Source organism: Acomys minous (genome assembly GCF_964271855.1).
Source record: "Acomys minous genome assembly, chromosome: 7".
In the NCBI taxonomy this organism is placed as follows: domain Eukaryota; kingdom Metazoa; phylum Chordata; class Mammalia; order Rodentia; family Muridae; genus Acomys; species Acomys minous.
This window is the reverse complement of record NC_140488.1, coordinates 100,167,673-100,189,729: the sequence shown is the minus strand read 5'-3', so window position 1 is coordinate 100,189,729 and position 22,057 is coordinate 100,167,673. Positions and strand designations below refer to the sequence as shown.

The following is a 22,057-nucleotide window of genomic DNA, read 5'->3' as shown; positions in this document are numbered from 1 at the left end:
GATACTCATGCATATGGTCTAGAATGAACATGTTTTCATTTCTCTTGGGTATATAACCAGGAGCAGAATTGCTGAGTCATAGGGTAATGCTCTCTGACATATTAAACAACTGTCAAATGGCTTTCAAAATTACTGCATCGTTCTACATTTCTGCTAGCGGCACAGGAGCATGCTAATTTTTTCACATCTTGTCAACACTTCCTGTTATTGCTCTTTTTCAATTCTAACTATCCCAATGGTATCTTATAAAGGTCTTGATTTGCATCACCCTAATGGCTAATGAAAATATCATTCTTTAGCAACTAACATAGTAACTAATTTCAATTTTTACTCACTAAATTCCAGGTGTTTCTTCCATATTATGACATAGTTGCAATCATAACCCCACTTTATTTATCTAAGTAATGGTTTAGTGCAGATGCAGTAAACTTTAGAACAAGATGTGATGTTCCCAAAAGCATGTTTCTAGGATCTAAGAGAACTACTGTCAACAAACAGACATTCTCAGTTCTTGGGTATATTCTACTATGAAAGATATTTTCCTATATGTGAGGACCAGATTATAAGGATCAGGAGCTCACTATGGAAAAATAAGTTCTAATTGTATTAGGAAGTTTTTTCATCTGATCATAGTAACTAGTTGAGCCCAACAGCACAGATGTAGATTTCTCAGATAGAGCTGGAAGTAAGTTACCAAAAATCAAAGGGAATGGGATAGAGGTAAAGTCTACAGAGAACTTTCCATTAAATAAGGAAATCAATACCACAGAGCTCAAAGTCCAGCCAGACTTGTACTTCCATTTTCCCACTCCCATATTCTAATCAAGGCATATTTCTCTAAGTACCTCAAACATACTACAGTCCCTCTTTTTTCAATCTTATATGCATATTCTTGTGTACATAGGTGCACAGGCATGTGGAAGACAGAAAACAACCTCAGTGTCAGCATCAGGAATGACATTCACCTTCGTTGACTTAAGGATTCTCACCAATTGGGCTAGACTGACTAGGCCTAGAGCTCACCAATTAGGCTAGAGTTACTAGCCAGGGAACTCAGTCATCCTCCTGTCTCTACCTCGCCAGTGTTAGGAGGTGTGTTTTGGAGGACCAAACTCATGTCCAAGTGCTTAAGAAACAAGAGATTTATAGACTGATTATGTTATCTCTCCAGCCTTTTTTCCCTCTTAAACATAGCCTTGTCTAGGAGGGCTTTGCAAAAAGCCTACCCACCATCCACTGGTATCACTTGCCATAGTCCAGACAGCCTTAAATTTTATGTCCAATTGGTAGCGTTTCTGTAACAAATTATCACATACACATACACTTTTCAATATTTGGGGAGGTCAGCATCTCACTGGGCCAGGAGGACCAAGGTGTCTCTAGAGTCATGTGTGCTTGTAGCAGGGAACTCTTGAGAAGAAACTTGTTTCTTTGTCTTTTCCAGCTTCTGGAAACTGGTGTGTTCCTTGGTTCATGACTGCTTCCTCCATCTTCAAAGCTAGCAGTATAGCATTCTCAAAATCTTTCCCTCACTCTCCTTTCTCTCTTTCTCTTCTCCCACTACTCCCTTCCTCCTTTCTCTCCTTCTGGAACTTATCTTTCTGATCCCCTCTTATAAGGAACTCTGTTATTGCATTGACGCTGCCCACGTAATTCATAATAGTCTTACATTAACAAAGTTTCTTTTGCAATGTAAGGAATATTTACCCACTTGGGGATTGAGATATGGACAGCAACATCCTTAGGGATCATTACTTAATCTGCTACAACCCCCTGTCATAATGGCTTAGCACACTAAACAAATGTAGAGATTTCTTCACTAGTTATTACTGCCTCCACGGGCTATGAGCACCTTACATAGTAAGGTTTGTAAGTTGCACAGATATACCCAAGGCCCACTGCATAGCTGACACTGAATAAATATTTAATGAGGCCCTAACCAAGTGACCAGTTTGGTTTTGCTAGAACAGAATTGCTGAAGGAGAGGAAGAAAGCCAAGATTATATTGTAAAATGCGCTGAAATGACTAGCTGAGCAATTAAGTTTGCCAGGAATAGTGTGGCATGCTCTTTTAATTCCAGCACTTCTGAGGCAGAAGCAATGCAATCTCTATGAGTTTTAGGCCTGCCTGGTCTCCCTATTGAATTCCAGGCCACACAAGGTTACACAGTGAGAAAATGTCTCAAAAATAAAAACTTCACTCTACACACATTGAGCTCTGTCAAATGCGCCTTTTGTGAGGCCAACATGATTAAAATTGTGTTATGGGAATATGAAACCAAGAACAGATTCCACTGAAGGCAAAGTGACCAATCAGGAGGAAGCAGTGGCAAGGGACTGTCGGGAAAGAGGCAGAAATGAGGCATTGACAAGAAAAATGAAACACCTGAGATAGATGTAAGGACCCTCTTTAGATATTTTCACATAGTTCCCTCAGATCCCTTCTAGAATGGAAGAAGTAAGCATTGCAAGATTTGAGATGAGAAGAGAAGAGAAGAGAAGGAAAGAAAAGAAACAAGTAAAATAGGGAAGGTACTAAAGACCTCCTGGCCTGGTAACCATAGGCAAGCAAGAGAATGTTAATGACAACCAAAATAACATAGACAATGGATCATGTTCAGAGGAAGGGGAGCCTACCATTCCGTTCCAGATTCTTTTGAAGTCAAGCCACTCAGTGGCTACCCTGAGAAGATGTCTAGCAGGAAATCAGACAATACGTGCCACATGCTTGCAGTGATGAGCACCTTGTGATCTAAAACTCTGGAACATGGACTAGATCTTAAGAATGTAAAGCTAAATGGGAGTTCTGCTTTCAGGCACTTCAACAGTTGCAAGAAAACACCTGGCTAAAATGGAGAATATGAAATACAGAGGTTTTATAGCAATGGTTATATATAAACTCTCATTTGTACACAGGATGCTTGGCATGATAGTGCCATGTGCCCCTCTCCTCAGTACCTACTTCTGCTTGTTTTGTAATTCTATACCATGCTTCCCCAGATATCACAGCCATGCATCTAAAATACATATTTGTGTTAATATCCTCAGGCTTCAAAACTCCCAAGTTCCCTCATTCTCTACAGTGGAGTCCCCTCAGCTATCTTTGTGCAGTGATTCTTCTTCATGGGACTGCCCTGAACATGGCAGGGTGTTTAAACACTTCCCTGGACTCCCAAATAGATTCACTAGGAGAAACCACCCTGTAGTAGACATCATAAAGTCCTGCCAAAAATGGACATGCTGGTAACTTCATAGTACACCATAGAAAAGAGGAATTCAAGTTTCAAATGCAATTAAAGTTTGCTCATCAGATGTCCTTAAAATAGTGAGATTACCCTGGATTACCCAGATGATCCCAATGTAAGCATACATGTCTTGAAGAAAGTCAGATGGAGAAATGACTAGAGAAGAAGGATTAAAAAGATAACAACACGGCTAGCTTTGAAGATAAAGGAGAAAGTGCTATTAGGAAAGTCAAGGCTGCAAATCTTAGCAGCCTTTAGAAGGAACACAGCCCCACTAGAATCTTACATGTAGCCTAGTGAGAGTCGCCGGAACTGGTACCCCAAAAAAGAATAGATTTGTGTTGCTTTAAACCACTAAATTTGTGATCAGAAATTGAAACAGCAGCACTACTAGCTGTAACATCCCCAAACATCTTCGAGATCTTCCTAATGGCTCTTGAGAACAAACCCACCACCAGGTTAAGAGTTCCTGGTTCTATACAATAGAGTCCAAATTCCTCAGACTCCCATTGTGTGCCTCTCCCTGATTAAACACCACCCTGCCTGTTGAACAAGATCACCCAGGAGATAGTCAGACACTACCCCACCTAACTACACGTCACAAATAGGCTACGTCATTTCACATATCTGCAGGTGAGAGGAGACTCCTATGAGAGGATAGAGAATGTGCTTTGACCCTCCCGTCCTTTTTATCTATGCTTATAGGTATTCCTCCACAGTGTACCCGAGTTCTGTTTTCAACACATTGCTATATCAAAAGCCCTCTAGTTGCTACATATATTAGGTTGCAGGTATCTTAACCATCCCAACTCAAACATACTGCATTTAACTCCTTGTCATTCGTCTTTGTTGAAGCTCAGGCATTACCAATGCCTCTGTGCCAATGCATTCCCACTTTTTCTTTCTCAGCAAGAAATAAGCCCCCTGGGGCTGAGAAGATGGCTTACCCCACAAGTGTGAGAACCTGCGTTTGAATCCTCAGAACCCATATAAGCCTCCTCACAGTAGCATGCATCTATAACCTCATGCTTCATGTCAAGAGGTAGAGAGGGAAGAATCCAAGGCTCTCAGGCCAGCCAGTCAGACTTATGAACTTCAAACAACAAAGAGATCCTGTTTCCAAGAAGGTAGAAGGTAAAAAAGCAACTTCTGAGGTTATCATCTGATGTCCACACACATACCCCTTATATAGACACACAAATACACACAAGAAGTGACCTTCCATCTCCTTTAAGTCACACGGACTTAAAGATCAAATTCAACTGTTCTCAAGAGTGAAAACCTCCAAGACCCTGCCCCCAAAACAGTGAATCATCCCTTGCTCAACTCTGGTCTCTCATAATGTTAATCTTTTTACACCATACCCTCATTAAGAACTAACCTCATACTTGGAGTTCTCTGCACTCATGGTATGTAGAGAAATAAATGCCTTTAACAGGAATGAAGAAAAGAATAGAAGCCACTGCTACAGAAGTTATCATGACTGTGAGTTATCCAAGCTGGAAAATGCTCAGGAGCATATGGGCACAATTTCCGGTCTGGTTCTCAAGAGTCAAGAGGATTCCTGGTTAAAAAGAACAGGTAGTATTCCTTTATCAGAGGGAGAGGAAGAGCTTGGCTGCTAAAGAACACAAGTTGGTAAACATGTCCTGATTGCATCATTTATATTGTGTGTCATTCATGAGCATTGAGTGAGCACAAACAATAGAATGGTGGGCATTTATGGGGCTCTTCAGAGTGGAAACCTCTGTGCGACCTAATTTTGTTTAAAATCAGAGTCTGGTCAAAGTACTAAATGTGAATGGATGTGATCCATCACTGAGTAAACCTGAAATAAATTAATAAATTATCAGATATATTCATGTGAATTTAGAGTAGTGTGTGTGTGTGTGTGTGTGTGTGTGTGTGTGTGTGTGTGAGAGAGAGAGAGAGAGAGAGAGAGAGAGAGAGAGAGAGAGAGAGAGACAGAGACAGAGACAGAGACAGAGACACAGAGAGAGAGAGACAGAGACAGAGACAGAGACAGAGAGAGAGAGAGAGACAGAGAGAGAGAGACAGAGAGAGAGAGAGACAGAGAGAGAGAGAGAAGAAACCTTAAGAGGTATGTGGATTTAGGCTAGTTTGCAGCCCTTCTGTAGGCCCAGCCTGAGGTGCTACATTCAACATAAAAAATGCAATGGTTCTTAATTTAGGTAGGTCTTCCCCTAGAAAGTATTTGGCAACATCAACAGGTTTGCTTGTCATACTGGAGAAAAAGAGGTACTGTGATGGCTAGTCGATGTCAACTTGATATAAGCTAGAGTTGTCTGAAAGGAAAGAACCTCAGATGAGGGAATGCTCCATAAGATCCATCTATAGGGGAGCATATTTTTTAAATCTTTTTAAAATATATTTTATTAATTTATTCATATTACATCTCAATTGTTATCCCATCCCTTGTATCCTCCCATTCCTCCCTCCCTCCTGCTTTCCCCCTTACTCCCCTCCCCTATGACTGTGACTGAGGGGGACCTCCTCCCCCTGTATATGCTCATAGGGTATCAAGTCTCTTCTTGGTAGCCTGCTATCTTTCCTCTGAGTGCCACCAGGCCTCCCCATCCAGGGGACGTGATCAAATATGGGGCACCAGAGTTTGTGTGAAAGTCATACCCCACTCTCCAATCAACTGTGGAGAATGTCCTGTCCATTGGCTAGATCTGGGTAGCAGGCCATAAACTTCAAACCTTTACCCAGATCTAGCCAATGGAGAGGAACATCTTCTTAATCAGTAGTTGATGGGAGAGAAACCAGCCCTTTGTGAGTAGTGCTATCCTTGGGCTAGTGGTCCCAGGTTTTAGTTTTTAAAAGAAATCAGGCTGAGCAAGCTATGGGGAACCAGCAAATAAGCAGCATACTTCTATAGCTTCTATCCCCAGGTTCCTGCCTTGTTGAGTTCTTGTCCTGACTTCACAGTGATGGACTACAGTGCAAAAGCATATGCCAAAATAAACCCTCTCCTCTTCAACTTCCTTTTGGGTCATGGTGTTTCATCACAGCAACAGGTCTCCAAGCTAAGACAGTTGCTCCAAAGCACCTAGTGGGCAGAGGACAGGGATGCTACTGAACACTGCAACATCCATAGCAGAAAACCACTGGGCCTTGGATGGCAATAGTGCTAAGATTGAGAAACCCTGAGGCAGAACAACCAAGAAAAGTGCAAGAAACAAGTCTGTGTGAACCAAAGTTCACTTCTGAGACCTCTGAGTAGCCACATAGGGTTCTCATTTTCTGGGTTTTTGCCATTATTAGTGACATTTCTCTCTTAAGACAAAGGATATAGCTTGCTTGCAAGCATGAATGACAGGCGGTGCCCAATGGGATGAATTTTTCTTGGAGTTTGAAAGGTTTCCAGAACATTCGATCTTTGAAAGGTAACCCAGACCATTAAATTCCAGACCTAGGGGTTACGGTAGGATAGCTTGGCCTCTACTAAGTAAAACCAGCATTGGATTTAATGTGCCAGTATTCCACGCAATCACCCCCTATGTGCCTCAAGCATAAAGGGATGCCCACCCCTACGTACTTACGCACATAAACCTTTTATGGGAAAATTGTGTTCTTTTGCTATATGGCAAAGCACTCAGTTTTATCCACTACAAATGGCTAAAAGTCATGGTGGATGAGATCTGTGCCGACTGCTTACACACTCTGAAACGGACAGAAGCCATCCAGTATTGCTGAAGCTCAAATTCTTTTTCGTTGATTACCAGATGTTAATGGACAGGAATGCCAGCAACAATCAAATCTGAAGCTTTGGTTGCTTCTGATATCTCTCCTCTTCCCTTATCTCTCGTCCTCCCTCCATTCTTTCTCCTCCTTCCCCTCCCTCCTATAGATTAATCTACTAAAGTGTGCCTCTAAAACTGAGCAGGAACTTAGCTTCTCTTTTTCCCAATATCAAGCCTATTGCTTTGGATATAATGTGATATCTTTGCCTCAACTTTTCTTCCCACTATCTCCCTGATTCAGTCAGCAATGTTTTTGTTCACTTTTTTCATAATCCACGTGTCATGCACCACCACCAGTAGTTACTTTAACTTAGTCACTAACATTAACAACACCTGATTCTGTTATTTATGATCAATAATGCTGGCCCCCACTCCCACGCAGGGTAGTCTACTAAAGAGGAACTCTAACAGTTATCTCATGCTAACAGAACTGAAAGGCTCTTTTCAAACTGTTCAGCTTGGTTGTATTTCCTTTATTTAGCCTAAAATCTCCAGCAATTACATAGTATTTCATTTCATTTCTGTAATGCTAACTGTGCTTTAAGGTATTTAATTACAATTGATGAGGTCTCCCTTCTTTTATGGAAACAGATCCCAGGCAAACCTATAGGGCTTGTGGACTAAACTGGGAAGGAGTTGGTCATTTTTTAACCAACTACTATTTATTCTCTAAAAGCATGCTGCTCTCCAAGTCTCCATCAACCACAGTTTCCCAATGGCTCTATTCTCCATTCAGAACAAGAGAGCAAACATTTGAAGGAAATAAGATAGCTTCCTCTGAGTTTCCTATTTATTATTGATTCCTGATTCATGTCTATTCCAGTAACTACTAATTGTCCTTAGTGGAATTTAGGCGGATTTCCATGATATTTCAGACCCTTAAGCACAGAAAGTATTCAGTACCATAGATTTCTGAAATTACACCTTTAGGGAAAAGAAATCAAAACTAGAGAATTATAATAGTTATTCTATCCTGCCACCCAAACACACACACACACACACACACACACACACACACACACACACACACACACCATCCTTCAAAATAGTTTCTGAACTCTAGTAGTAGATGTATAGCATTTCATCAGAAAATCGTAAAGAACTCAGCAATAAACTCTAAAGTTCCTAAAATTATCCAGGTTTGGTGAAGAGATCAGATGGCCCTTTGATTACCTGCAGCATCAGAAAGAAATCAAAACACTGTCTCTTCCTCCGAATCTTGGGACCACTCTAAAGTGAACCCTGGTACTCCTCCAGAAATACTCATAGCACCTAGGGTGATCCCATTCTGGCACTAACCCTCTAGAGTGAAGCCGCTAAGGCTAAGGCCTCACTCTGTACACCAAAGCGACTTAAAAACAGCCACCTGGAACTGCCTGTGGCATCCAGCTTTGGGCTGTGAGACGCGTAGATCTTGTCCCTACCTCAGACCTCCACACGATGTAAGGGTGGCTGCGGCTGTTCGGTGGGGGCTGGAACTTCCTCTGCTGGAGCCATCTCCTAGGAGAAGCGAAGATGCCATTGGGGCCTCCCCCGGAGGAACAGAGGATGCTTGCTGGACTGCGGCTACTCGACGACCCAGTCAGGACGGAAGGTAGGTCCCAGACCATGCTCTTCTTGAGACTGCGACTCAGTGGGACATCGTAGTCAAAGTGGAAGCTGCCAGAAGGCGACTTTTCTTGAGGGGTACTGGGCGTGGAGAAAGAGGAGCACAGAGGTCTGGGTGTCGGGAACCGGGTAGCCCGAGGGTGCTGACTCCGGGGAGAAGATGCCGAACGGGAACCGAGACCCTCAGCTAGGTGCTGCGGAGAGTGAAGGCGGCTTACTGTGGAGCCCCGCAAGCCACCTTCCGTGCCCATTTCGCTCCCGCAGCCACCGATCAGGGCTGGGTCCAGGCTGCGCGTCTGGCGCAGCTTCCTTTTGGAGAATCCCTTGGCTGAGGTCGTGCCGCCCGACGCGGACGAAGAGCAGGAGAAGACACTGTGCAGCAGGCTCTGTGCGGACATCTCGGCAGGGGCTAGGTCCGAGGGCTACTTTCTTCTCTTTTCCCTCCTAGATCGCTGGAGGCTCTGCCCTGAGAAAACAAGTGGCCTGAGTAGGCTCGGAGAAAGCTGCCAAGCGGGTCTCGCAGAAGACTGTGGAAAGCAGTGCTCTGTTCACGCGCCGCCAGAGCGCTCTAAGTGTCCCTGCGGAGACAGAAACAGGAGCTCCATCCCCAGCCTTCCAGGAAAAAAGAAGTCTGGGTCCCTTTACCTCCTTAAGAACCTTCCCCAGGGAGCCTAAGTCTCTTAAAGGCTAAGGAAGAGCAGGAAGACGTTCACTGACTTGCTGAGTTCTCAGCTTCAGCCCGCCTGCGCCACTCCCCCTTCCCAGCTGAAGGCGGGAGACGCTGAGCCTCCAGCTCTGCTCCCTGGCTCTGGACAGCCTCGAAGTCTCCAGCAAGCTCCTCCTCGTGGCCTGAGGACAGTCCCGAGGGCTCCAGAGGAAGCTGCCTGAGAGTCCGCCCAGAGCGCGTCCCCGGTGCTCCTGGCACGGTGAGAACTCCTCCAGAGCACCAAGCTCAGTTGCTCGGCTGCGCCCTCGATGCACCTTCTTGGTGATTTGGGGACTGCAGCTGTGTTTTGGGGATCAGTTGTGCTGCTAGGTCCTACTTTTCGACTGGTTAGGCTCAAAGGTGTCTCCAAGTTCACCTTCCTGCCCGGTTCCTGTGTTGACTCAGTGGGACACGGAGTGTGCTGCTTCCTGGGCCTTCCAGGAGTGGAGTGACAATGGTAGCAAAGAACTCGCTGCTTGTACTCAGCGCTACTCTCAAAGGACTGAGCTCAGAAGACAGCCTCTGAAGCGGGTATCCGAGTTCTTCTGTAGAGCGACACTTGATATTCGCTGCCAGCCTTGGTTGGGCCCAGAGCTGGCACAGAGATGTCCCAGCACCCTTGCGCCAGAGGCAGCAGGGAAAGGGGTGGCCCGTCCGGGGTAGGGCCAGAGGAACGCAGGGTCTGGAGCCTGGGCGGAGCCAGGAGCAGGAAAAAGCAGAACGTGAAGTTTTCCAGGCACCAAACCTGGGAAGTAGCTCAGTGAGCCAGCAGCTGGTCTCTGATACCCAGCCACTAGGGAGAAAGTCGTGAGGGCGGAAGTGCAGACCTTCTCCCCCAGCTCCCCTCCCCCAAACCCAGGGGCGCGCCTTCTCCACACAGGGTTCTGCAAAGGAAGGGGAGTGTCAGATTGCACCCCACCCACTGGTGTCAGACCTGCAACCCCAGGCAGTCTTTTGAACTTAGAGTTAAATCCCCTGCCTTCTCCTACCTACAACCCACCACTTTTTTTTCCTTTATTTTTCTTTTTTAAAGGAAAGCTGAAGATGGGCTTCAAATGCTTGAGGCTGCCAACAGGGACCCACTGAGAAAAGTGGAAGTGGGTGGAGAGCCCTCACGAGTCAGGGACTCGAGCACGTGTGTGTAGATATGTTGTTCTATTAAGAAAGATGAACAGAGCTTGATCTAGGTGGAGATCCATGCCAAATAAAATGAACTGGCTTCAGGGGTCTGCCCTAGAATGCTGCCTAGCACAGGGCTCAGCTGCCAGGTCTTGGGTAACTGAAAAACACAGAAGTCTTGGTCAGTAATCTGGGCTTGGAAATGAACCCAGAGCAGCTTCTTCCACTTTCCCACTCATGGAATCTGTAAAATGCCAAGCCTTGCCTCTTGTGGGGCTTTCTGATGTCACACTTAAATTTTGCTAGGCATCTTACAATCATCTCTGCAGGGACTGCAGGGATGGGTCTGAATGTTAGAAGTAGGTGACTGCTACTTTTTGTGTTTCTGTGTGTTACAAAACAAAAAGCAAAACAAACAACAACAATAAAAAGGGGGGTGAAGAGAAATTACTACAAATAACAATGAGACTTTACAGTCTCTTTTAAAAATGTATACTGAGGTTATTAATACTGGCGTTTGACACAACATTTGCCTTGTGTAAACACCAGCAACTATTCAAGTTTGGGTTTTAGAAAACCTGATTCTTGTGACACTGTTTGCAGAGGTGGATTGCTTCACTGTAGCTTTGTACAATGCCTCCTTGAAGTTCCTAGGTGTTTTACTATTTACTGTTAGATATTTAGTGTTTACCAATTATCAGGAGGCAGGGTGTGAAATCTAATTAGCAGGAAAATTCATCTCCTACACAAAGCACATGGGGCATCCTATCCAGGTTTCTCCTGTAGCCTGCTTCTCTTTGTAAATGCAGGAGACCACCCTTGGGAAAGCTTGAGTGGGAATGAGCTGCTGAGTGAAGATAGTTTTGTTTTAGTTTTTATTGTTTTTGTTCGCTTTCTTTTGTTGGGTGTTTTTGTGGTGGCAGGTGGCAGGGGCTTTGTCCTGGCTAGTTTTGTGTCAACTTGACACAACCTGGAGTCTTCAGAGAGGAGGGAGCCACAATTGGGAGATAGGCATTTTCTCATTTAGTGATTGATAGGAGATGGCCCAGCTGATTGTGGACAGGACCATCCCAGGGCTGGTGGTCCTGAGTTCTATAAGAAAGCAGGCTTAGAGATCCTCCTGCCTCTGTCTCCCTCATCCTGGACTTTAAGGTATGCATCACCATGACTTGCTCTGCTGCCTGAACCAGGAGATTCTAAGTTCCCACCTCTGTGCTACTGTCTCTTTCTGGTTACTTGGCACATCTCAAGCATTTTCTGTGGTCCTCAGTGAGCTGTTCTGAGAGAACACTTAAAATCACTTGATGGCATATTCAATAGTATACCTGACTCATCTTTGGGAGTTGGTAAGGTTAGTTATCTTCAGCCTCCTCAAAGATTTTGCAGTAGAAGTAAATGTGGGTGGGTCTTGCCTGCCCTTTCATTGCTAACAACGTCTCATAACTTTTCACTCAAGCTGAAAACACCTACTTGAAATAGTCTCTGGTGTTAGGATACTACTGCACGGTTATGCCTCGTTGCGTGGTTATGCCTCATTGAGTCTTGGCATTTGGAGTAGATGGTTAACAGAGTCACACTTTATGAGACCACCTGTGACTCAAGGTGGCTGAGCAAATGTAATTTCTACTTCGTATATATGTTCTATTTGTCTAAACTCCTGTGATGACTGTGAGGTTGAAAATCCACCCCTGCAGGGATTGTGCTAGATGAATAGGTACAATGGCATTTTCTGGTCGTGGATGGAGGGCCAACAAACAGAACGACTCTTCTATCAGCACTCCTAGGGCTTAGAGCACACACATGTCAGTTAATTCATCACCTTGCTTCTAACAGGTCCTGACCCACCATTAACCTGAAAGTTGCTTCACACTTCAGAACAATGAGTAAGTTCTTTTAAATATATTCATGTGTGGCTTACCAGTGGATAACATGGTTTAAGAAGTGTATTGTTAGTTATTTGTCATTGTATGGACATCATAGAGTGTGCACAAACATAGATCTATCACTTGAAGTGACATCTTGAGGCAAGCAAGAAATGTGACAAATTTGTAATGCCAGAGACTGCTGTCAGTATAACATGATATGTTGACTTATAGTAAACATTTCACTGTGAAGTAACAATAAAAGAATAGTTTAATAAATGCATAACCCCTTATAATTAGCAAATATGGTATACTAATGTACTGAACATAGTTTTGTATGCTTGACTGGGGCTTGGGGGTTTGTTTTTATTGGAGGCACAGCCTTGCTTTGTAGTCCAGACTAGTCTCCAATCTTCAGACCTTGGCTCTCTGCCCCTCCAAGTGCTAAGATATACTGGTGCACACACAATCAAATGATAAATTGTACAGTAGCATCACCATAGCAAGCAACAATTTTAGATCCATTAATGTTTTGTAGAATATCATAGATAAGGTTCATCTTTGGGAAAAACATTCTTGTCTGGTGAATAGATATATTTGTTAACTGGGAACTCCTTGGAGAAAGTTACCTAGTATACTTACTTGTATTTTTAAAACATGGGAACAAATGTAATAGTTCTTCTATAAGGAAAGCTTTTTGTAAGAAAACCATTTGGATTTTTAATATTAAGAAACTATTTTGTGATGGTACTTACCACAAAAAGAAGAAGAAGAAGAAGAAGAAGAAGAAGAAGAAGAAGAAGAAGAAGAAGAAGAAGAAGAAGAAGAAGAAGAAGAAGGACAATTAGCTTTATACCCTTCTTCCATGACTCATGTGTCTGTTTGCTTGTATCCCATCACCATCATCTAATATTACCCTTTCTTGGTCTCCTTCCTAAATATTATTACTATATGGACTCAGTTGATTACATGTAGACATGTATACTCTCTAGGCTAGGGTCTGCTATGAGGGACGATATACATTTTTTCTTCTGAATTTAGGTCATTTCAATTAATATTATACATTCTAATTCCATTCATTTTCTTATAAAAATAATTATTTCATTTTACTTAACAGCATAATATTCCATTTTGTATGTTTCCCACATTTTCACTGCCACATTATAAATCAATAAAACTATAATTAATAAAAGTAGAAAACCCTAAACAAAGCTCCCTGGCTTAAGAATGGTAATTCTAACTGTATAGATGTTCACTGAAAGGCAGAATTTGGGATTGGGCAAGTATTTGTTTACATGGCAACCTTAATCTAGTTGTGTGATGTTTTTATTTGTCAGTTCAGTAGAATAAAGTGATTTAAAAATAACTTGGCCATGGTATTCCATGCCTTTAATCCCAGCACTCAGGAGGAAGAGGCGGAGGCAGGTGGATCTCTTTGGACTCCAGTCCTGCAGGGATACACAGTGAGACCCCCATTTCAACAACAACAATAATAAATAACAATAATAAACTTATTAAATGATATTCTAAAACATGTTCTTTTCCACCTGAGTAGTAAGTTTATGTTGCAGTCCTCATATCTTTTGGTACCATTACTCATTCTTACTCAAAGCATCCTATTTTCTCTTCTCACTTACTTATTTTGCTCATACAGACTCAACTTCTATTGCCCACTCTGGTTGACTGCCAGGTTATGCCATATTTGATGACAGAAGAGATGCTGGTCCACTTACCAATTTCATAAACAGGCGATTGTGTTATGTTAATCTTCAGAATCTTTTAAAAATTTTTTCCTTCATTTTGATTTTCTGGGTGGGTATGAATGTTTTAAATGCATCTATGTCTGTACACCTCATGTGAGCAGTGCCTGAGGAGGACAGAAGCGGGTGACAAATGCCCTAGAACTGGAGTTACAGTTTCAAGCTGCCCTGTGGGTACTAGGAACTAAATCCTGGTCCTATAGAAGATCAGATTCTTTTTTAATAATTTATTTTTATTTTATGTGCCTTGGTGTTCTGTCTGCCGGTAAGTCTGTGTGAAGGTATCAGGTCTTGGACAGTTATGAGCTGCCATGTGGGTGCTTGGAATTGAACCCAGATCCTCTGGAAGAGCAGTCAGTGCTCTTAACCACTAAGCCATCTCTCCAGCGCGCCCCTGTTTCTTAACCATTAAACCATATTTCCAACCACCAAAATCTATCTTAACGTTGCTCAGCTAACTTTCAAGAAAAAAGACAGTACTGAGAAAGTGGTTTTCACTGTATATATACTTTCAAAAGCAGATCCAAGACTTTTCTCCATACCTACAATTGCTATTGAAAGTGGCATCACGCTATTTGCCCTTCTAAATGAAAATTAAGCATCCTCCCTAGGGTCTTCTTTGTTATTTAGCTTCTTTAGGTCTATGGAATGTTTTATGGTTATCCTGTATTATATGACTAATAACCTCTTATAAGTGAGTACATACCATGCATATCTTTTTGAGCCTGGGTTACCTCACTCAAGATGATCATATCTAGTTCCATCCATTTGCCTGCAAATTTCATGATAGCTGAGTAGTATTCCATAGTGTATATGTACCACAGTTTCTTTATCCATTCTTCTACTGAGGGACACTTAGGCTGTTTCCAGGTTCTGGCTATTATAAATAAGGCTGCTATGAACATGGTTGAGCATATTTCCCTGTTGTATGGTGAAGCATCTTCTGGGTATATTCCAAGGAGTGGAATAGCTTGGTCTTGAGGTAGCCCTATTCCCAGTTTTCTGGGAAAGCACCAGGTTGATTTCCAAAGTGGTTGTACAAGTTTGCACTCCCACCAGCAATAAAGGAGTGTTCTCCTTTCTCCAGATCCTCGCCAGCATGTGCTGACACTTGAGTCATTTTTTATCTTAGCCATTCTAACAGGTATAAGATGGAATCTCAGCACTGTTTTGATTTGCATGAAGCAGTTGAAGAGAGGGAACAGGATGGAAGCCTACCATCAATGCCCTCTGAAAGACTCCCCCCAGTAGGGGATAGATGCAGATGGTGAGACTCACAGCCAAACATTGGGCACAATGCAGGGAATTTTATCGAAGAGTTGGGTGACAGGAGCTTCACAAGGAGACTTACAAAGCCAACAAATCTGGGCCCAGAGAGTCCTCCTAAGACTGATGCACCAACCAAGAACCATGCATGGAGAAGACCTAGAACACCTACTCAGATGTAGTCAATAGGTCACTCAGTCTCCATATGGGTCCCCTAATATGGGGAGGATGAGCTTTCTTTTACATGGACTCTGTTGATCACTTCCCCTTGGTGGACGTGCCTTACCCAGCCACAGAGGCCAAGCAGTACGGTGTGACTTGATAGGCTGGGGTCAGAGGATAGGGGAGGAAGGCTCCTGCTTTTTGAGGGCTAAAGGAGGGGGGAAGAAAGAGGGAGGATAGGACTTGGGGGAGACAAGAAAAGAGGCTACAATCAGGATGTAAAGTAAATAAAATTAAAAAAATAAATTAACAGAAAATTTTTAAAAAAGAAAATGACATCATGTTTGTTTGTATTTGTTTTTTTCTCATAGCCTTAATTAAAGCCTTAAGATACATTTTGTTAAAGAGAAGAACAGTCTGTTCACTATTCATTCCCATTGCAATTATCACAGAAATTTGGGGTTTTAAAAATTGATGCTATCTATTTGATCTGCTCATGGCACAAGACTATTGTAGTGAAAATTCTAGAATCCTTGGTCTGACATCAAGGTATCTTTTTATCAAGGATCTCAGAAAAATTATCAGTTTTTTCTCTTCCCTTAAGAAATTGTTTTACAAACACATCTTACTTACTATCAAAAGACATCTTCTGAAGCTTAACCTACATTTCCTTTTCTTTAGCCTAGGTTTATCCCCTGAAACTTTTCATTTCTCCAGCCAAAATTCTTCTTTACCCCTGGTGTTTAGCCCCTTGAGCTATTTGTAGATTTGTATCAGGCCCCTTGGGTCTGACTCTGTGGTTTGGCTACACTAAAAAGTTAATATTTTACTTGAAAACCATCACTGTTGATGATCTTCTTTGGGTTCCTTCCAATCACTTATTTCTTTTCAGTCCCTGGGTCCAATATTCCAGGTTAGAGCATCTTATTTTTGCCTTTGTTTGTTATATAATCTCATTTCTTAAATAGTCTCAAATCACACTGAACTTTCCGATTGAGCATCATATAATATTTCAGACTTGTATCTGATTGGCTTCCAACTCTTAGTCAGCATTGCTGATTTTTGTTTCATCTTGCCCATGTCTCCAAAACTGATTATGATCCCTCTGATATCATTTCCATGTTCTTAGTGAGTAAACAGTTCACAGTATCTTGTTCATCCCTAGAAGTCAAGGGTTCTGCTTGATTTTCATCTGTGTGATGTGAAATATATAAGAAATGTGTGGATAACTTTGACAGAATGTGAGAATGACAATTGTAGTCAGTAGCTAGACTGCTCTATGCCTAACCTACTTCTGGATTGGAAGCTAGGAATATTTGTGCTAAAACTAAGAATATTTATTTAGATTAATATGTTTATGAGTGTGTATGAGCTGTGTGGGCATATACCTGTTGGTGTGTACGTGTGTCCATACATGAAGGGAAGAGGTCAATGTCTCTAACTTATTGCACAAGATAGGGCCTCCCATTGAATTTGAAGCCCACAGATGACTAGGTTGTCTACTCAGCAAACCCCAACATCCAGCTGGCTGTGCTTCTTCAGTGCTGAGGTTTCAGATGTACACCACCATGCATATTTCCTTCATGGGAACTAGGCATCCAAACTGAGGTTATTACGCTTGTGGAGCACTTTACCTACCAAACTACCTCTTATTTCAGAATCTCTTTGAATGAATATAACTATTAAGGAATTGAAATTATAAATGATGTATGTTTTTGAGGATAATTCTAGAGTCTTTTAATAGAGGAAAGATTTTTGCCATGTGTTACATTTATATACCAACACAAAAGCATTTGGCTTCTGTATTTTGGAACAATTTCATATTGCCCCAGAGGTGGAATAATAAATTCTCCAGGCACTCAGTTGAGATTCTCATAGTTGACATCAAGCTCCCGAGACAATAAAGAAACATACAAAAGGGAAGGCTTATGTATATAGCTCATAGGTGAAGTATGCGATTAGCATGTACAATGCTCTAGGAGAGAGGAGGAAACAAAAGAGGGAGATGGAAAGAGGAAAAGAGAAAGGAAGAGGAAGAAGGGAAAGAAGTAAAAACAAAGAAGAAAAGACCTAGCTGTGACAATGCAAGTTTAAATCAGGTAGAGGCCCATCTAGCTTCTAAGATTGACCAGATACAGAGTCGGATTGCAACCTACTACTTTTTTTCTGAAAGTACATTTTAAAAACACAAGTGACTATTTTAATTCATTTCACTAAATTTCACCCCTAAACACACACACACACACACACACACACACACACACACACACACACACACACACACACACACATATTCTGTGTGCCTATTTTCACCTTCTTTGTTCCCCTCTTTTCCCAACTGTGACATTAAAAATTTCAACTAAGAGACTAGAGAGATGGCTCCTCAGTTAAAAGTACTGGCTGCTCTCCCAGAAGACCTGAGTTTGATTCCCAATATCCATATGATGGCTCATGGCCATCTGTAACTCTAGTCCCATGGGACTTGACACCCTATTTTAGCATACAGGGACACCAAGCAGCCAGAAGTACACAGACATACATGCAGTCAAATCACACATAAAATTAATTTTTCTTTTAATTTCAAGAAAGAGAAAATCAATCCCTGTCATTATCAGCATTTGTATTGCATACAAATCAGAAAGCCATGTTGTTTCAACATCGTTCTCCCATTTTTTGTGCGAACTAACAACCTGTCTTATGTTTGCTAGTGTTTCATTTTCTTTTAGAAATTAGAAAGCAGAAGTTTGCAATAAGCACACTTTTAATTCATATGATTTTTGAGATGATATGAGCACAATGTTTATATATATATACATATATATATATTGTATTGAAACACATACTTATTTGTTTTTATTGAAAATTTTAGGTGTCAAGTACAAAATCAATAAAATCTCCATCACTCAGCGGAGCTTATCTTTGAACTTAAATTGTAGGCATCGCCTTCTTTCCCTGCCTTGCACAAAGGACACCTGGACCACAGAGGAGGAGACAGCAAGCAAGAGATTCTCAAATAAAGTTGATGACCATATTCCTCCATCTGTGGCATGTGCATGAATATACACCTGAACTCACAAGCACAATATTTCTGAATGTCAACCATTCCAATTTCATGCTATCTTAGCTAGCAGGGAAGGTAGCATATAAGTTTGTTTGTGTGACTTATATCAAGTAACAATGTGGATGGGCTTGGATGAAACCGAGCATCACTCATTAAACAAACTGCGATTATGCTTTTTTGTGCCATTTGAAAGAGCTCCAAACATCAAGTCCTAAGTGTATCATGACTATTATTTTTGTCTGTAAAGCCTGAGCTTACTGATTGGGAAACATTTTGTGTAGGCATAAGGTTATTGTGTAGTTTAAATTCTGATTTACTGTCTAAATGATGTATAAACACCCCTCTCCAATTATTTCCTGGTAGACCAATAAATCAGTTTATAGCCAATCAATGAGCAGGGGAGAGAATTGGGCTGGACTCCCTGCCAGCCAGAGTAGGAGTTAGGAAAAGAAGTAGAGGATTCAGCCCTGGGTAGAGGTCCAAGGAAGAGAGGAGGAAAGAGCTGTGGCGTAAGAAAACTACAAAGTGCGAGTATCACTGGGATGTTTGCTGGGTGTAAGACAAAATAGCACAGAGGGTTAAGAATAGACTTAAACTACTCAGATTGTCTTGTGAAGCCTTGTATTATAAAAGAGCCTCAATTATTTGCGTGATAGTTGGGCTAAGAAATAAGCTAAGAGAAACAAACACTGTTTTATAAAATAACTTCAACATTTTTGAGCACAGACTATTTGTCAGGGGGCATTTTTCTTTGCTAGCTTTCTTCTTCTCTTTTTGTCGATGAAGATATATTTAAAACATTTTAGGACTGGCAACATAGTTCAACATACCTTAAGTTGCTTCCTATAAAGCCTGATGAACTGAGTTTGATCTCCAGAACCTACATAATGAATGGAGGGAACCAACTCTGCCTCCACCTCTGTAAACACACACACAGAATCACACACACACACACACACACACACACACACACACACACACATACACACACACACACAAACACACATTTACTTTAGAAAATAGAGTTAAAAAATATCTTAAAGTCTGGAGAGATAGCTTGGTGGTTAAGAACACTGACTGTTCTTCTAGAGGACATAGGTTCAATTCCCAACATCCATGCGGCTGTTCACAACTGTCTGTAACTCCACTTCCAGAAGATCTGGCACTATTTTCTGGCCTTCTTGGGTACCAAGAATGCAAGTGGTACAGATACACACACACACACACACACACACACACACACACACACACACACAATGCCCATACCTATAAATAAGAAATTAAATATTTTTTACTGCCAACCTAGCTACAAACCCAGTGATCTATAACAGTGATCTGCCTGCATGAATTGCTGGTGGGATACTGGCACAAACTTTGTGGAAGTCACCATCCACACTCTGATTGGGTGTAAGGTCCACTACATGAGATAGAATCCATGCCAGATGCTGCTCAGGTGGCCAAGAACATGAGACTAGATAGACCATGGGCCTAGGGGAAAATCAACATAGCAACAAAATGGCTCCTAACAACATTCTGCTATACCCATATATCATTGTCTCATGCAGCCATCATCAGAGAAACTTCATCTTGCAGTAGATGGAAACTGATACAAAGACATACAAAAATGTACAATGTGCACAGAATAAGAGGCTTTGAAACACTCGGCCCTAAATGGTATGTCTTTCTTTAATAAATGCCTCCTTCCAGTGCTCAAGGAACTGTGGAGAAGAGGAGGTACAAAGATTGTAAGAGCCAAAGGGGATGGATGACACCAAGGAACAATGTCTTCTAGACATAATAGGAATTACAAAAGCATAAACTGACAAGAGGCTGTTGCAGCATGCACATGGCCCACAGAGACTGAAGGCAGACAAGGTCCCAGTGCTGAGAAAGGAAGTGGACATGGGCTCCCATCCCGAACCAAGAAGCTATTTGCAATTCACATCTTCTTGAAAAGAAAAAAAATTAGTTTTCTCCAATGAAGTCTCACTGGATATATTCATGAGACTTGAGGGTAGGCCTCGTTCCTAGCAGTAGATGGCAAAACAACAACAACAACAAAACCATAAAAACCCATAAAAATACAAAATCAGAAAGCAAAGACCACTGAGACCAAAAACAAAAATCCCTCCAAAAAGCAATATGAGACAAAAATCTATAAAAGTACCATTGATGTTTTTTGTTTGGTTGGTTGTTTTGGTTTTGGTTTTGTTGTGTTGTTTCTTGCTGTTTTGTTTTTAATTATGGTTTGTTTTGTTTGTTTTCTAAAGAAAGAGAAAAAAAGGCATGGATTTGTGTGGGTAGGGAGGTAGGGAGGATCTGGGAGGGGTTGCGGAAAGGCAAATCATGATCAGGATATATTGTATGGGAAAATTTAAATATTTTAAAACTACTGAATATAATTAAAATACTAAATATGTACAAATATGTTGATTAAAGCAAATTTAAACCTTTAAGAACATTCTAGAATACAACTTTACATATCACCTTTTAGGAGTGATTTTGAGAAAGAAGAATTACGTAACAATGTAAACAATTGTGATAGTTTGTTAATTATTCTACAACGTTCATAACACATTTTTAATATACACAACTTTTAAAAGTACTTAAATAATGGATTTTTCCTCTGATTTTTATTTGCTTTCTTTCAAATCTCTAACGTTGAATGGAAATGGGATGATAACTGGTGCTGTGTTCATGAGTATGTGTATATGTGCTTGCGTACACATGTCTGTGAATTCTCATCAACTTAAGTGAGAAAATATTTATGTTTGTATATAACAAACTGTATAGATAAATTTTGACAGTTGACCATACCCGTGAAGCCACTATCACAATCAGTGAAGATGCAGAACACTCCATCTCCTCTTCTTGTTAATGTTTGATGAACATTAACAACTTACTTTTTCTACTGTTTACTGGTTGAGCTATTCCAATCAATTTAGAAAGGGGTAAGAGAAGAAGATAAGGTAAAGGCAGATAAGGAAAACACAGAGCAAGTTGCCAGACATAGTGTCTCACACTTATAATCCCACCACTGGGAAAACTGAGCCAGGAAGATATCATGAATTGTGACATCCAGGGCTTGGGCTACGGAATGAAACTTGGTGTCTAAAAGTAATATGGAACCTAGAGAGATGGCTCATTGTTCAAAAGTGCTTGCTTTCCAAGCATGAGAACCTGGCTTTGAGTCCCCTGCATCCACATAACCAGCCATACACAGCTGGAGAGATGGCTCGAGGGTTGTTAAGAGCACATATTGCTTTTGCAAAGGGCCCAGTTTGGTTGACAGCACCTACATTAGACAGCTCACATCCACAAGTAACTCCAGCCCCAAAGAATCCAATACACTCTTCTGGAGTCTGAGGGCACCTTCATTTACATGTGCATGGACCTACACATGCACGCACACATGTGAACATACACATATTACACATAATTAAAATATAAGATCAATTGTAAAAAGAAACAGGAGTAGTTGCATGTTCCTGTAACCTCAGA

General features: G+C 41.6%; 1 protein-coding gene and 1 long non-coding RNA gene across 2 annotated transcripts in view; one reads left to right on the top strand and one right to left on the bottom strand.

Annotated features, from left to right (window-relative positions):
* The window catches only part of ARHGAP6 (Rho GTPase activating protein 6), a 483,165-nt gene extending 474,091 nt beyond the window's left edge, over window positions 1–9,074 (bottom strand). Inside the window, exon 1 of the mRNA XM_084789389.1 lies at window positions 8,437–9,074. Coding sequence (XP_084645515.1) covers window positions 8,437–9,018 — 582 coding nt within the window. The 5' untranslated portion in view covers window positions 9,019–9,074. The remainder of the gene's footprint in view (window positions 1–8,436) is intronic.
* Window positions 8,510–22,057, top strand: part of LOC311601698 — a 35,939-nt gene continuing 22,391 nt past the window's right edge. Inside the window, exons 1-3 of the long non-coding RNA XR_014780632.1 lie at window positions 8,510–8,606; window positions 9,069–9,857; window positions 12,279–12,328. This is a non-coding gene — a long non-coding RNA (uncharacterized lncRNA). The remainder of the gene's footprint in view (window positions 8,607–9,068; window positions 9,858–12,278; window positions 12,329–22,057) is intronic.